The sequence below is a fragment of the Anser brachyrhynchus genome (genome assembly GCF_964034855.1).
Source record: "Anser brachyrhynchus genome assembly, chromosome: 2".
NCBI classification, from domain to species: domain Eukaryota; kingdom Metazoa; phylum Chordata; class Aves; order Anseriformes; family Anatidae; genus Anser; species Anser brachyrhynchus.
Genome location: NC_137695.1, coordinates 44,078,088 through 44,091,901, shown reverse-complemented (window position 1 = coordinate 44,091,901; position 13,814 = coordinate 44,078,088). Strand labels below are relative to the sequence as shown.

Genomic DNA, 13,814 nt, shown 5'->3' with positions numbered 1-13,814 from the left:
CTAAACAATGCTATTTCAAATGGAAGATGAATTTAAAAAAACGGCAAACTTCTGTGCCCTTAGAACAAATTCTACCCCCATGCCATATAGATATCTTTTGCCTTAGAGTCAAATCCAGTTTCATTGCAGTTGTAAATTATCAGACAGAATAGATAGTTTTATAAATGCCTGATTCTGCGGATGCCTGTTATTATAATCTTAATAGTTATGGTAGCAAAGAATGCAAAAACAGAGTCAGATCATCACTCTTGGAAGTGTTTGTAAATGTAAATCCAGGCCGCTGGAATAATGCTTTTTTCTTTGAGTACTAAGTATGTCTGCAGTAGCAGCTCTTCACATACTGAGACTCTGATATCCCATTTTTTAAAAAACTTACAATGCCTCAAAAAGTCTAAAGTCTAATTTGGGGGTGGGTGGCAGGGGGAACATAGAACATATTTCAGTTTTCCATCTTGTTAGTGCTAGATACTTTGCCTAATCATCTACAGGCAGTGTACTGGTAACATAATGCGTGACTTTAATTCCAGTGCTAGCTGGAGCTTGTCCACCTTGCATTTATTTTTTTTTTAAATGAAATAACTACAGAATTGCAAAGCTTGAGAGTGACTTGTAAGGGATAGGCAGAGAGTTTGTACTCAAATAATACTTTTGTGCTCTTGCCATTAGACTTAACAGTAGTCCCCCACACTCACAGTAACTCTCAGAAATATTGAAAGCTGCCATCATTACTTGTGCAGAGTTTGTAGGAGAGATGAAATGGTTTTTCACCCGCAGCGCTGTGTATTTACCTCACTTTCTTAAAGTGCTACTAAATGTCACTCTCTGAATTGGTTTGTGTTTTATGAGGTAGGAATTATTCTGTTTCAATTTTAAACTTGCAGGTGCAATTGGCAGTTTAAATAGAAGAGAAAAGCCTTTTTATATTGCACTTATATGTGATGTGTCACAGTGTTCTAATGCATATCGGAGCTTGACTGCAGAAAACAAACTGAGGTAGCAACACCGATAAATGATTGAAGAGCTTTCTTCACTCCTATCTAATGTTCAGACTAAATTTATAGGTTGTATGTAAAGAGTATTTATGTTGCAGATGCTGCTGGAGATTTATTTTTAGCCTTTTTTGTATTTACTGTTCATCCCAAGATTACTCCAAAACCTGTTTACAGTTTAAGCCATGTTTTGGTTCAGACTGTAATGTTAAATTGGTGTGTGGATTGGCCTTGCCAAAATTCCAGCTCTGTTCACGGTCAAAAGACAGCACTGTACTGTTTCAGATGTTCATCAGGTAAAAGCATTAAATTTTTTTTTCCTTCCTTGCTTTTCACACTAAACCATTTGACAAATTACGGGTCAGTGAGTTCATTAAAGATATTCGTAGTGGCATTGTTTTAATCTGTCTTCAAAATCCTTTGTATCTTTCCTAAAAAATATGGTTGTAGGAATTTTAACAGCATGTTAATATATAGGAGTTTGTAGAGATTTTTGAGGAGGCCAGTTTCAGAAAATCCAAGAAACAAAGGCAGTTGCCTCATGTTTCTGAGAAGATCCTGGCTGAGCAATGTGGATGCTTCAAAAGGAATAAATCAGTCCTGAGCGCTTAGATTTCCAGGTTCAGGTTTGTGAGGAAAGTAGAACAGCGCAAACCTGTAGCCTGAACTGCAGATTATTTTTGTGTAAAGGTTGCTAATACCAGCATTCTGTTGCTGCTTCTAGAGCATTTCATCCTCACGAAGTAGAAGCTCATCTCTGCTTCCACCTGGGACAGCTAATTCTGCATCTCCTAGTGGCCAGAAGTATATGAATCAAAGTGGGCCAACTGTTGTTACCATTACCCATCACAAATCACCTGCAGCTGCCAGAAGAGCTAAGAGCCAGCGTTCTGGTCAACTCCATGAAGTCAGAGAGGTAAGAGATACAAATCTGCTGTAACTTTTTATTTTGCTTTAGAATCAGCAATGCAGTGTGACAAGTCAATAGTTCTCTTTGTTTCCTAATCTGTTTGACTGCTTTGTTTTGATCCCTTTTCTGAGCAAATGGCTCTCTTTAGTTCTGGCTCAACTTGAGGTCTGGTGTGCGCAGGCTTTTTATGCTGATGTTAAGATGGCTGTGTGCAAATGCATTGAAAGATCAAGTAGGTTGGCCATAGCTCCCAGACTTTGCAATGGTGCTTCAATGCTGGAGAAACATCTCTTTGAAGCTGCATGCAGCAAAACCTTCCCAATTGGAAAGAGGACTGTAAAGGATTTAAATGTAGAAAGAAAAAACCCAACAATTTGAATGAGTCTGATGAGTGAGTGTGAAAGAAGGCACAGCTCCTCCCACTCAGCAGTTTGTTTCTATATGGCTATGGTCTTGACTTTGTTGTCAATTTTCTATTGTTGGCCCTGTGATGGAAGAATGCTTTGTTCGTATTAAACGGATGAAAAGCAAAGAAGAAAGTATATTTCCTTCAATGTATGGTTTACCAGAGTTTAAAAAGTATAACTCCTATCCTGATTTAAGTCTGTGTTCTAGAAATAAAAATAGTATGAGAGTTTTAATCTTAAGTAGTAGGGCACACATTCACAGAGTTCACTTTCATCTTTTTGCATCTCTTGTAATTTTTGCTTTGTCTGAACTTCTTGCTGTTTTCTAATAGTGCCTTTTTAAGTCCCCCTCCCACCCTTTTCACCAAAGAAACTGTTGGCAGCCTAACTGCTTTAAAGCATTCTTTTAACACATTGGTTTAAAATGTCTGCCCCAATCCTTTAATATGCAGTCCTTTAATTTACAATCTGAAGAATGTCCTTTTAAGTCCTTGAATGTTATATAAATCGAGAACTTTTAGTAAGAATTTGAATAAATTATCTTAGTATGTTCTGACATTGAGGATTCAGATTACACATCCTGATGAAGAATGGTTGTTTTTTATTCTAGTAACATTAAAAGTGAGAACTTCCCTTGTATTCTGTATTGTATTAACAATGCTCATTCCCTGCTCTGGAGAGCGCACTGATTGTCACCCGCATTAACTATATTACAGAAAACACACGTCTGTTTGTTTTTCATGAGCATATCTTGCTTTTCCCTACCAGTCATCTCCCCCAAGTTGTTTCTACCTTACTAAATGTATTTGTTCTCTTAGGTTGAATCCAGAGAGTGCCTTACTTGTCTTAATAAAATAAACAGTGGGAGTTGTAGCAGCTTTGGGGAATGAAGCTGGTTGAGGCTGAAAGGAATTGAAAAATAGAGAATTAGTATGTGTGCAGTTCATAATAAGTTGGAAAGAGACAAAATCAACAAATGCAAAGAACTACATTAGGAAGGCAGAAACAAATACTAGTCTAAAGTAAAACACAGAATAAGCGGCTAGGTGTCATCTCTACAGAAAAGGCCTGGTGGTTGCTGACTCATTTGTTTGCAGACTGTTGCAACGTGATGTCATTGCTAAAAGGTAAATATGACAGGATTTTAATCTGTAATCATAGCAGATGATAATTTTCCTATATTTAATGTGAGTCACACCTCAGCTGGAGCACTGCCTCTGTGAGAACAGGTTAGAGGGCAACAATATACATTTCAGATACAAAACATACGGTAATGTTTAAAAGCTTAAAAGAAATTAGTATTTTTCAGAGAAAGAAAATGAAACTAAGTTAAACATATAATTTTATTAGGAAGTATGTGAAGTTTACCTTCTGTGCACTGAATTTTTTATTCTTTATTTTTTTCCTGCTTTTTAAAGAAGAACATGTTGGAGTCAAAAATCAGTCTCTCTGCCTTCTTTACCAGTCTCTAAGAAATGGCTGTGTGACTGATCCTCTTTCCATCTTGTGAAAAGATAAGAATCTCTTTGTCTGATTCCTTAGTCTGGAAAGATTTCATTTCAATGACATGTTCTGTGTATTTCCTTCTCACCTGTTTTCAAGAGCAGATGTGACAGACTTGGGTTTATTTTGCGTGCTTTTTCATGGCATGTTCTTGTTCCTTATGACTTGATGGTGACTGTTTGACTTACCCTCCTTTGTTAAATTTATGAATAAAGAGATGGAGCCAGAGGCATTCACAAAACTGCACTTAAATCCCTTTTAGTCCTTTTTTATCAGAGGAGAAATCAGAACTAAAAGCACAAAAACACCCCCCCCTCCCCCTTTTCAACACCCAAATCTTTGCTTTTTATTTGGAATTTGGTATGATTTGGATGAAGGGACAGGACTGCAAAAGGTTTATAGATCTTTGTTAGTGCTCTCCTTACAGAATGAAGTAACAGAAGCTTTGACATCCAAATAAGCCTTTTTTAACATACTACAAATAGGACTATGTTAACAAATCTTATATATGCAGTAGCTGAATCAACGGAAAGAGTTGATACACTTCTGGTAAATGGGAAGAAGCATTTTTTTGTTGTTGTTTTGTTTTTTTGGGGGAGTAGTATTTTAAACAATGTTATGGTAATACTACAACTTTATATATGAGACCTGTGAAAAACAGGAGTGCTGCAAAAGGGTAATTCTTCACTTGGGTCATATGGTCTTCATTACCTTGTGTAACATCCCTGGAAAGTGCTGAAATTGAAATTGCTGCTCGATTCTGGACCAACTTGTCTTGATTTGACCATGTTATTTGCAAACAGTGAAGTGCATCTTCATGTTGCAAATTGGACAAATGTACTCGTATATTTGACATATTGCAGTGATATTTGCTAATACTTGATTGTTCTTTTCCCATTTATGTTCATAGTGAAAATTAACAATAGATTATTTTCTGCTGTTGTCGGTTATGGCTGACTTAACTTTTTCTAAGGCAGTGTAGAGAACTGTAGTGTAAAAAAGCATCATAGCAAAAGGGCTAATTAGAACTGAACTGATGTGCAAAATTTCATAGAAGTTGTAAAAGTGACCTTATAGGTCCCCAAAATGACGCACGCGGCATTTCTGTTCTGAAATTAGAATTTTTCAAAATGAAAAATTAGAGCCTTTTTTCAGAATTTTGAGTTTAAATTAAGCATGGATATGGAGCTTTTGGCTGCTATAAAAGCTTTAATATTCAGAATACTTTTTCATAGCATTGAGTTGAAAAGGAGCTAAGGAACATTGTTTTTTATGATTTTTTTTGTAAGACTTAAAATAATATTCTCTTAAATGAGATTTTTGCTTCTATTAACTTGATGTTAATAGTTCACTCTGTACTGATTTATGAAATGCTCTATCAAAAATGTAACTTACCATATGTTAATTTGGAAGAACTGATGTACTATGTATTGCGTTTTATGCAGAATTATTCGAGATCCTACCTCTTTATTTGGGCCATAATTTATCAGTAAAAGAGTGCTTCCAACTGATTTTTAGTAAGTGATTTTATGGTAAACTAATTGTGTGTGGTCTTGAAATTGCATTCTGTTTTTTAAACTATGCATATCATTTTCCTCATGGCAATTTGTGGTAGAAGAGTTATACTTGCAGAATTCTTTACTGTAGGCAGTCAAAATTAGCTGGATCAGAAAGCCACGTGGCTGCATCACACCTCGTATTACATTCTAGCTGCCATTGAAGTAGATAATAGCAGCACACTTCATCTTGAAACGGTGTTTAATTTGGCTGAGAGTGATTAGAGCATACCCTCTGCCAGTGTTACCACTGTTGTTAAAGAACCTAGAATTGCAGCTTGTGAACGTTTTGTAGCAACTTATGTTATTTACAGAAATTTAGAGAAATTAAATAGGATTAACCAAAAAAAAGATGGAAAAAATATTTCTTTAGACATTTTAAAAGGTTGAAAGAGACGTTTCTGACCCCTCTGAAATGCGATATATGCTACAACTTGTGGTATTCTCCAGTAGACTAGTCATTGGCATGTGTTCTGAACATCTGGTGCAGTGAGATCTAGATTTCACAGGGCCTCCACCAGTGTGACATCCATTTTACGTGCCAACGGGCAGTTCCAGAATTTGGAAAGGGCAGCTTTTTGGCAAGATGACAGTCCTGCTGCTTCTTGCAAGTCCTTTGCTGCATATTTAAAATCATTACCTTTTGATTCCTATGGGACTTATGCAAGTAAGTTCTTTGTTTCCTCTAGAAACGTGTGTTCCTTCTACTGTATGAAAATACCATTGCGAACATGCTGAAATTTCCTTCTAGCTGTTCAGCAGTGTTGGTGTGATTAGTTGCTGTCCTTGTAGACAAAAGGTTAATTTAAACCATACAGTAACAGGTGAAATTAATTGATATCTACTGTGGCAGTTTCTTTGGGGTCTATTTCATTTGTCTATAGAAGTGTCATTTCCTAAAGCTGTTTGTTCTACCTTAAGTTAGTATTGCAAAGATCAATAAAAACATGTCTTCTTAAGGGATAAATGGGTTTCTTAAATCTGCGATCAGGCTAGTACCTTCCTAAGGAGTAAATGTGGATGCGCTTATAAAAAATTACAGTACTATAAACCAATAATTATTAAATTGCATAGAGTAAAGGTGAATACTTTTGTGTTATGTGAATAACACAAAAGTACATTTGAGGTCATTAAGAATGCATACAGGTTGCACCTTTCTAAACTGCACCTTGTTCTGTGCATTTGATTTTGTATTCAAGCAAAGGTTGAGTCATCCAGGATACCAGATACACAGTCAGGGAGAATTAAGGTTGCTATGGGAATCACAGAACAAATGTTCTTCTAAATTACACCATTTGTCCATGTGAGTTATTTCAAGAGTGAACCTGGTTTGTTGTTTCTGGGTGTTGTTTTTTTGTTGTTGTTCCAAATCTGAAAAATATTAGTGATGTAAACAGGGCCTCTTTTTATTAAAATTTTCTCAGACTGTAGTTGAGTAGTAATTGAAAATGTGCAAAGATGATCATTTTCAATCACTTAATAAATGGCATTTTCTAAGTTCAGGATAATACATGTATGATAGCTACATTTAGAGGCTGCTGCAGCATTCATTTTCTTAAGCAATTGCAGAGAAACTAGGATTACTATTTGTGGTTATTAGAGCATTTCATTAAATGTTAACTAAATGGTAAGCTTCCAAAGGAGCTTGAGAAATAAAATTTGAAGGAAATTCAATCTCCAACTTCTGCATGCCTTCAAAACTCTCAATTAATTTTGTAAATAAAAACAGAATTCACCTGTTCTGTGTGAAATAGAGCAGAGCATATATTTGCCTACATTTTGTAAAGCTACCAGGCGGTTCTCTCACTCAGATAATGCATTAGTTTCAATTTCGAGTTGACAGTTTGAAAATGAAGCTTTGAAGCAAACATGCTTCTGCAAACCTTATTTTTCAGATTAGAGGATCACATTTCACGGCTGCTTGTTTAGTGGCCTTACAGTGCAGGTTTCTGGCTGGCCGGATGCAGTGATGATCTTCACAGCAAACCCTTAACACGACAAGGTGCACTTAACTTCTGCACCTGTGTTTATAATGGGTAGGACTGCTTCCAAAATACAGGGGCTATTTCATTAACCCACATTCAAGCACTGTTTTTATTAAATTAAGTCGAAGACATTTTTGAGTGTTGTTAGTGGCAACACATGATAGCGTAATATTAAGTGGCTACCCAAGTTTCAGACATTAAGTATAGAAAGCACTTAAGTAATTTCTGTCCAAGAGAAAGTAACCATAGAAATGTCTCATATTTTATGTGTACTATTCTGTTTACATTACTATATACATTTATGTAGGGACTTATTATAGTCTTCAAATTCTTGTATAACACCCAGAGTGCTGTATACTACACTTAAAAATACTGAAAACATTTTGATTTTAAAACAAATAGAAAATAGTAAACACTATAGTCGATAGTTGGTTATAGTCGGTTATAGTTGGTTATATATAGTTGATAGTCGGCTGAATATGAGCCAGCAGTGTGCCCAGGTGGCCAAGAAGGCCAACAGCATCCTGGCCTGTATAAGAAGCAGTGTGGCCAGCAGGTCTAGGGAAGTGATTGTGCCCCTGTACTCGGCTCTGGTGAGGCCGCACCTTGAGTACTGTGTTCAGTTTTGGGCCCCTCGCTACAGGAAGGACATGGACGTGCTCGAGCGAGTCCAGAGAAGGGCGACCAAGCTGGTGAGGGGTCTGGAGAACAAGTCTTACGAGGAGCGGCTGAGGGAGCTGGGCTTGTTCAGCCTGGAGAAGAGGAGGCTCAGAGGCGACCTCATCGCTCTCTACAGTTACCTGAAAGGAGGCTGTAAAGAGGTGGGGGTTGGTCTGTTCTCCTACGTGCCTGGTGACAGGACAAGGGGGAATGGGCGAAAGTTGCGACAGGGGAGTTTTAGGTTGGATGTTAGGAAGTACTTCTTTACCGAAAGGGTTATTAAGCATTGGAACGGGCTGCCCAGGGAGGTGGTGGAGTCACCATCCCTGGAGGTCTTTAAAAGACGTTTAGATGTAGAGCTTAGCGATATGGTTTAGTGGAGTACTTAGTGTTAGGTCGGAGGTTGGACTCGATGATCTTGAGGTCTCTTCCAACCTAGAAATCTGTGATACTGTGATACTGTGATACTGATAGCTCTCATCTGTTACTTAACAAAGACCTGATAAGCAGCTTTTGCAACACGTCCTTATAATTTCCCTCACTAATGCTTGGCTTTCAGGTTTTGAATGTTTTAAAGCCTTGTGTATGCTACATTGAGGCTTTTAAGGAGCTGTTTGCCTGCTTCTTGTTTGCAACCCTGATTTCTGACTATTTTTTAAAAATACAGTTCGTATCCCTTATGACTAATAACAGTTAATCCAGCAGGGTAAATTGAACTCTGTCTGCCTGAATTTGATACACGCTCCTCTGTAGCTTTGTGTTTCAGCTACTAGATGTATACCTGTAACTGACTGAGGACATACAATATGAAAATGATTCACATATTTGTCTCTGGCTCAGGAAACATTGTCTTACATCCTCGTACATATTGCTCAGTGTGTTCTGATGATGATGTCTACTCTGTTCTGGGCTGACTGCTTGCAATTTTTCCTCGCAGAGATCCCCAGTTATCCAATTGCAGTTTTATTGGTAGGTCTATGCTGGCAGACACAAAGCACATGAATTTGTGTAAAAGTTGCTGTATAAATATGATTTGCCCATATTACAGTACGTCACAAACTGGCTCAAAACCATGGCAATGTATGTTGAATCACCTCAGTGATGTGAAGTTACTGATGTCAACTTCAAACCAGCTGACAGCCTGCTTTGGTACGGTGGGAAAAGTCAAAGGGTGGATTTGCAGTGCTTTGTCTCTGCATCACAAGCCAAAGGAGTACACTTTATCCAAGGCTTCCCCTATGGCCCAGGAAAAGCACGATTAGATGGCATTGATAGTAACAGTTCACTTGCTTTTCAGAAAACATGAGCTGAACTGATTGTAAGATGGGAAAGTAATACCTACTTTGATTAAAACTGAAGGTCATTCCACTGTATACTGTGCATGCGAGAGTTGTTTAAAGCATACTTCATGGTAGTTATAAGCAAATCTATTTATCTTCTGGCACAGTGGCTCCCCAGATTATGAAAGTGAGGTGGGATGTGACAGAAATAAAATAAAATTTTATTTTGCACCTACTACAGACTAGGTAGCTAATTGGAAGGGGAGTGAAAGGAAGTTAAATTAAGGATAGAAGAGAAAGGGAAGAGCTTGGCGCTCTTAATCCCAGGGTCACGGGCTTGAGCCCCACGTTGGGCACTAATGGGATGTAGTCCTTCTTGAACTCATCCAACATGGGCTTCCCACACACTGCTGAAGGACAGTAGTTTTTCAACAACTGCTCCAACATGGGTCCATACCATGGGGTCCATCTGTCAGGAGCAAACGTCTCCAGCATAGGTCCCCCACGGGCGGCAGCTCCAGCCTGGGGCCTGCTGCTGCAGGGGCTCTCCATGGGCCGCAGCCTCCTCCAGGCCACATCCACCTGCTCCACCGGGGGCTCCTCCACGGGCTGCAGCGTGGAGATCTGCTCCATGTGGGACCCCTGGGCTGCAGGGGGACAGCCTGCTCCACCAGGGGCCTCTCCCTGCACAGGCCGCAGGGGAACTGCTGCTGCGTGCCTGGAGCAGCTCCTGCCCTCCTGCTGCACTGACCTTGGTATCTGTGGGATTATTTCTCTCTACATTTTCTCACTCTTCTCTCCCAGCTGCTGTTGCACAGCAGTTCTTTTCCTTTCTTAAATCTGCTCTCTCAGAGGCACAACCAACGTCACTCACTGGCTAAGCTGTGGCTGGAGCTGGCCCTGATCTGACATGAGGCAGCTCCAAGACTCTTCTCACAGAAGCCACCCCCTGCAGTCCCCATGCTACCAAACCCTTGCCAAATAGGCCCAATACAGACACACTGGAAATCTTCATCAGAAGTTTGGAGAATTGCTTATATGCCACACTGGGCTACTCTGTATGGCCATAGGTGAGTTTATGTATTCTGTGGTGGAATGAGATACTTTTTTTTTATTTTTATATTTTAAATCCAGTGTTACATTCGCTAGTGATGCGTTCTGAGAGAAAGCTCCCCACTCCAAAATCCACGTGTTGAAATGTATAATTTATAATCCAGTGAAATGTGGCCTTTTATCTTCTGAAGACTAATCTTACTCAAAGTACAAAAAATTGCTTTTATCAATAATACGCTATACAGTGGTGAACTAATAGCATTTTTCTGTGGTTGCTGATGTTGACTTAATGACTAGCAGCAACCTTTTAGGTGTTCTTTTGAATGCTTAATACTCACAAATGTACCTTAATTGTCAATAATCAAAATATGCTTTCCAGTTCTGTGCTATAGCTATTAACTGCACTGAAGTAATCCTTCTGAAATGTAAGAAAAACTGCTGTTCAGAAGAGCTCATAGAGTAATGTACTTGTGAGTAACATTTTAATCACTAAAACTAATGACTTTACTTGCAGATATTGAAGTAATCCTTATATTAAAATTAAACAATCTAATTTTCTACAAGAAGCTTTTCAGAAACCGTGTTCTCAGTGCTGCATTCTGTGGTTTAAAATACAACAGTGTGCTTCCTGCTTGGCTGGATGACAGCCAGTTGCTGTCCAAGATTTACTTGAAATTGCAAGCTCTTTCCTTTTGCTTCTCAATTTTTGGTTCTTGATCCCTGGGAGCAACTCAGAGGGAAAAAATCCCACCAACCTTGGCAGGCATTATGTGCTTTTTCTCTTCTCTGTGCCTTTACCACACGATCCCTATACCCCGCTCCCCTTGAGTCATCTTTAATAGCAAACATAAGTCTAAATAAGTGACTATTAAGAAGCAAATGCTCAAGGAAAGAGCTTGTGAGACGTGGTGGGGAAACACAGCAGTTACAAGTCATGCTTTGGTACAAGCCTTTTGCAGGCAGCAAATGGCATGCATTACCTGCACATGCGTGGAGTATCCCCAGGGAGCTCTAGTACAACAGGCAAATAAGAAAACCAGTTATCTCCTGCAAAAAATAGACACCGATCCCCAGACTGCTCCCTCCAGTGGCAAAATGACCAGTGCTAGATTGATACTCAGCACTTGGAGGGGGAGAGAAGAACAGCCTACTCACCCTGATTTGCGGAGATAGACTCTATCAATGAGCAGTACTTGTCTGCATAATGCTTTTTCACTTGTTTTTTTTTTTACAGGAGCCAGATCTTAGATCTTAGTTAAAAAAAATAAATAATAAAAACCTTCTCATCTGAAGACTTGCTGATTGGCTCCATGAAACAGCCTGAAGACAGCTGACAATCAGAGGAATTTTTTCTTCCAGTGTTTCAGTGCTGTTACAGATTTTATACGCTCTTTGGTGTTAGATCTGTTAAGAATATCCTGGCTTTTGTTCTGAACAGAGACATGCTTTTGTGAGACAGGTGGCTAGGTCAGCTTCTTCTCTTGCTGATCTGTTTTAAAGCATTGAAGGAAAGGAAGTGGTTCCTCATGCATACCTGAGTTGTACCAGTCTGAGAATTTCTCAGGAAAGTGGATTACTTTTTCTCCTTCAGTCTTGGAGGGAATGTTTAAAGCTTCCAGATGGATCTCCAAAAAAGACCCTTTGTCCCATCTTTCCTCTCTCCCTCCATATCCAGACAGCCCTTACGAGCTAAAAAAGCAAATAAACAAACAAAAAAAAACCTACGACGACCTCCAAAATACAGTCTGATTATTGTAGCTGTGCAACTAACAGCAAGGGAGCTTGAAAGTGTGGCTAGTAATTTACTGGACAGTAGGCCAATGAGTAAGAATTCTGTAGATCATCAATGAGTAATGAACGCTGCTTTCAAAAAGTACAGTGATACTATCTTGTAAGGATATGCAGCAAGTGTCCAAGTTGCAGAATTTAAAGTTATAAAACAGGAATTGAATGCATAGTGCTGACAGAGAGTGGAGCATAGGAGTATATGAGTAAATTAACCAGACAAAAGGTACATGTCAGGAGATGCTAACTAACAGGTAGCTGCTCCCTAGAGTGTAAGTCGTTTGCCGAGGTCCCTGGAGAGCTCATGGCCCATGGTGAAGTGCTGATGGTGACCAGTGGAACAGCATCAGCATCAATGGGAACAGCAGATTGGAAGCAATAGCTAAGGAAAAGAAACAACCAATTCAGGCTCCCTGCTTCATATTGTGTTTTCTACTGGTTGTCTTAGGCTCTGCTTTTAGAATCAGTCCTAATGACATTTGTTCCTCTGTTTCCTCACAAGGAACCACCCTGTGGAGAGCACTATGAGAAGACTGAGCAAAAAAAAACCGAAATAAAACCCCAAAGGAAATTATGTTTTGTCAGCTGAGACAATGAAGATATGTAGCAACTGGCTTTTCAGTTGTTCCCTTAACAGAGATTATGTGGGTTTCTGGTTAGGGAAAAGAGAACAGAATAGCAGATGGTGGTAGGGAGGCTTTTTTCCCCTTTTTTTTTCTTTTTTCTTTTTTTTCTGTCTCCTTCTCCAAGGGAAGAAATAGAATTGTGAAAGTGGCAAGAATTGAAAAGAAAATGTGCCCTGGTGCTTAGCTGCCACCCTGATTGTCAGAGGTATAGTTCTGTTTGTTCTGTCACTTTTTGTGGCTCTGTCTGCAAATTACATGCCAAGTGAAAATTAACTTGCTCCTTTGAAGCTTCATTGATAGGATGTGTGTGTCTAAGCCTTAATAACTATTACATAACAGAGTCATTCCAATTTTACTGTTCATTGTTTGCATCTTTAAAATAATTGAGGTCAAGCCGGTTGCTACCCTGAGGTGACAATAATAGAGAATTACGTGCTTTTTCTTTGTAACGGGAGGGAAGGAGTGATCAAGAAAGGACAATTGATATGGATGTCATTATCTGGTTCCATCTTTCCAAGATGCTTTCAGAGTATCTCACTTAGTGTTCTAGGATCTTTTCATAAAATATTTTTTCTCATTAGCATAGTGACGTTCACAGAGGCTACTGTGGGTCTTCATCCAGACTGAAGCTTTTTGGATAGAATTCCCTTCTGTCCACAGCTCAAGGAGGCCCTTTTTGGTCAAAACTTTGGGTTTTACTGTAAGCAAAGTGTACAAGTCTGTTATTTCTAGAGTAAGCACATTTGTGGTCATCTGGTCTTGTACATGTTTCCACACTAGACATTTTCAAAGCTAAAATGCAAAATACCCCTTATAAGAGATCAGTGTTATAGATTGCAGTGCCTTTAGCAACAACTGCCTTGTATATCTCTTTCACTCCAGTTATATATTAAGCTCTAATTTGCCTTCCTAGTTTGCATGCTATTGATGGAATCCTATTAAAATATTTATGGGTGTGACTTTACTGAAGAAAAGGGGGAAGCCTATAAATCCCTATCAGGAAATCTCTTTTGTCAAGTAGTAAGATGCACGTATTGAGTGACCTTGAGGAAGTCAGAAT

General features: G+C 38.9%; 1 protein-coding gene across 6 annotated transcripts in view; it reads left to right on the top strand.

The window, feature by feature from the left end:
- OSBPL10 (oxysterol binding protein like 10) overlaps positions 1-13,814 on the top strand; it is a 121,991-nt gene that overhangs the window by 50,844 nt on the left and 57,333 nt on the right. For all 6 annotated transcript variants that reach the window (XM_080583025.1, XM_080583020.1, XM_080583024.1 and 3 more), the window contains exon 4: positions 1,714-1,905. In XM_080583025.1, the coding sequence (XP_080439151.1) occupies positions 1,714-1,905 (192 nt within the window). The remainder of the gene's footprint in view (positions 1-1,713; positions 1,906-13,814) is intronic.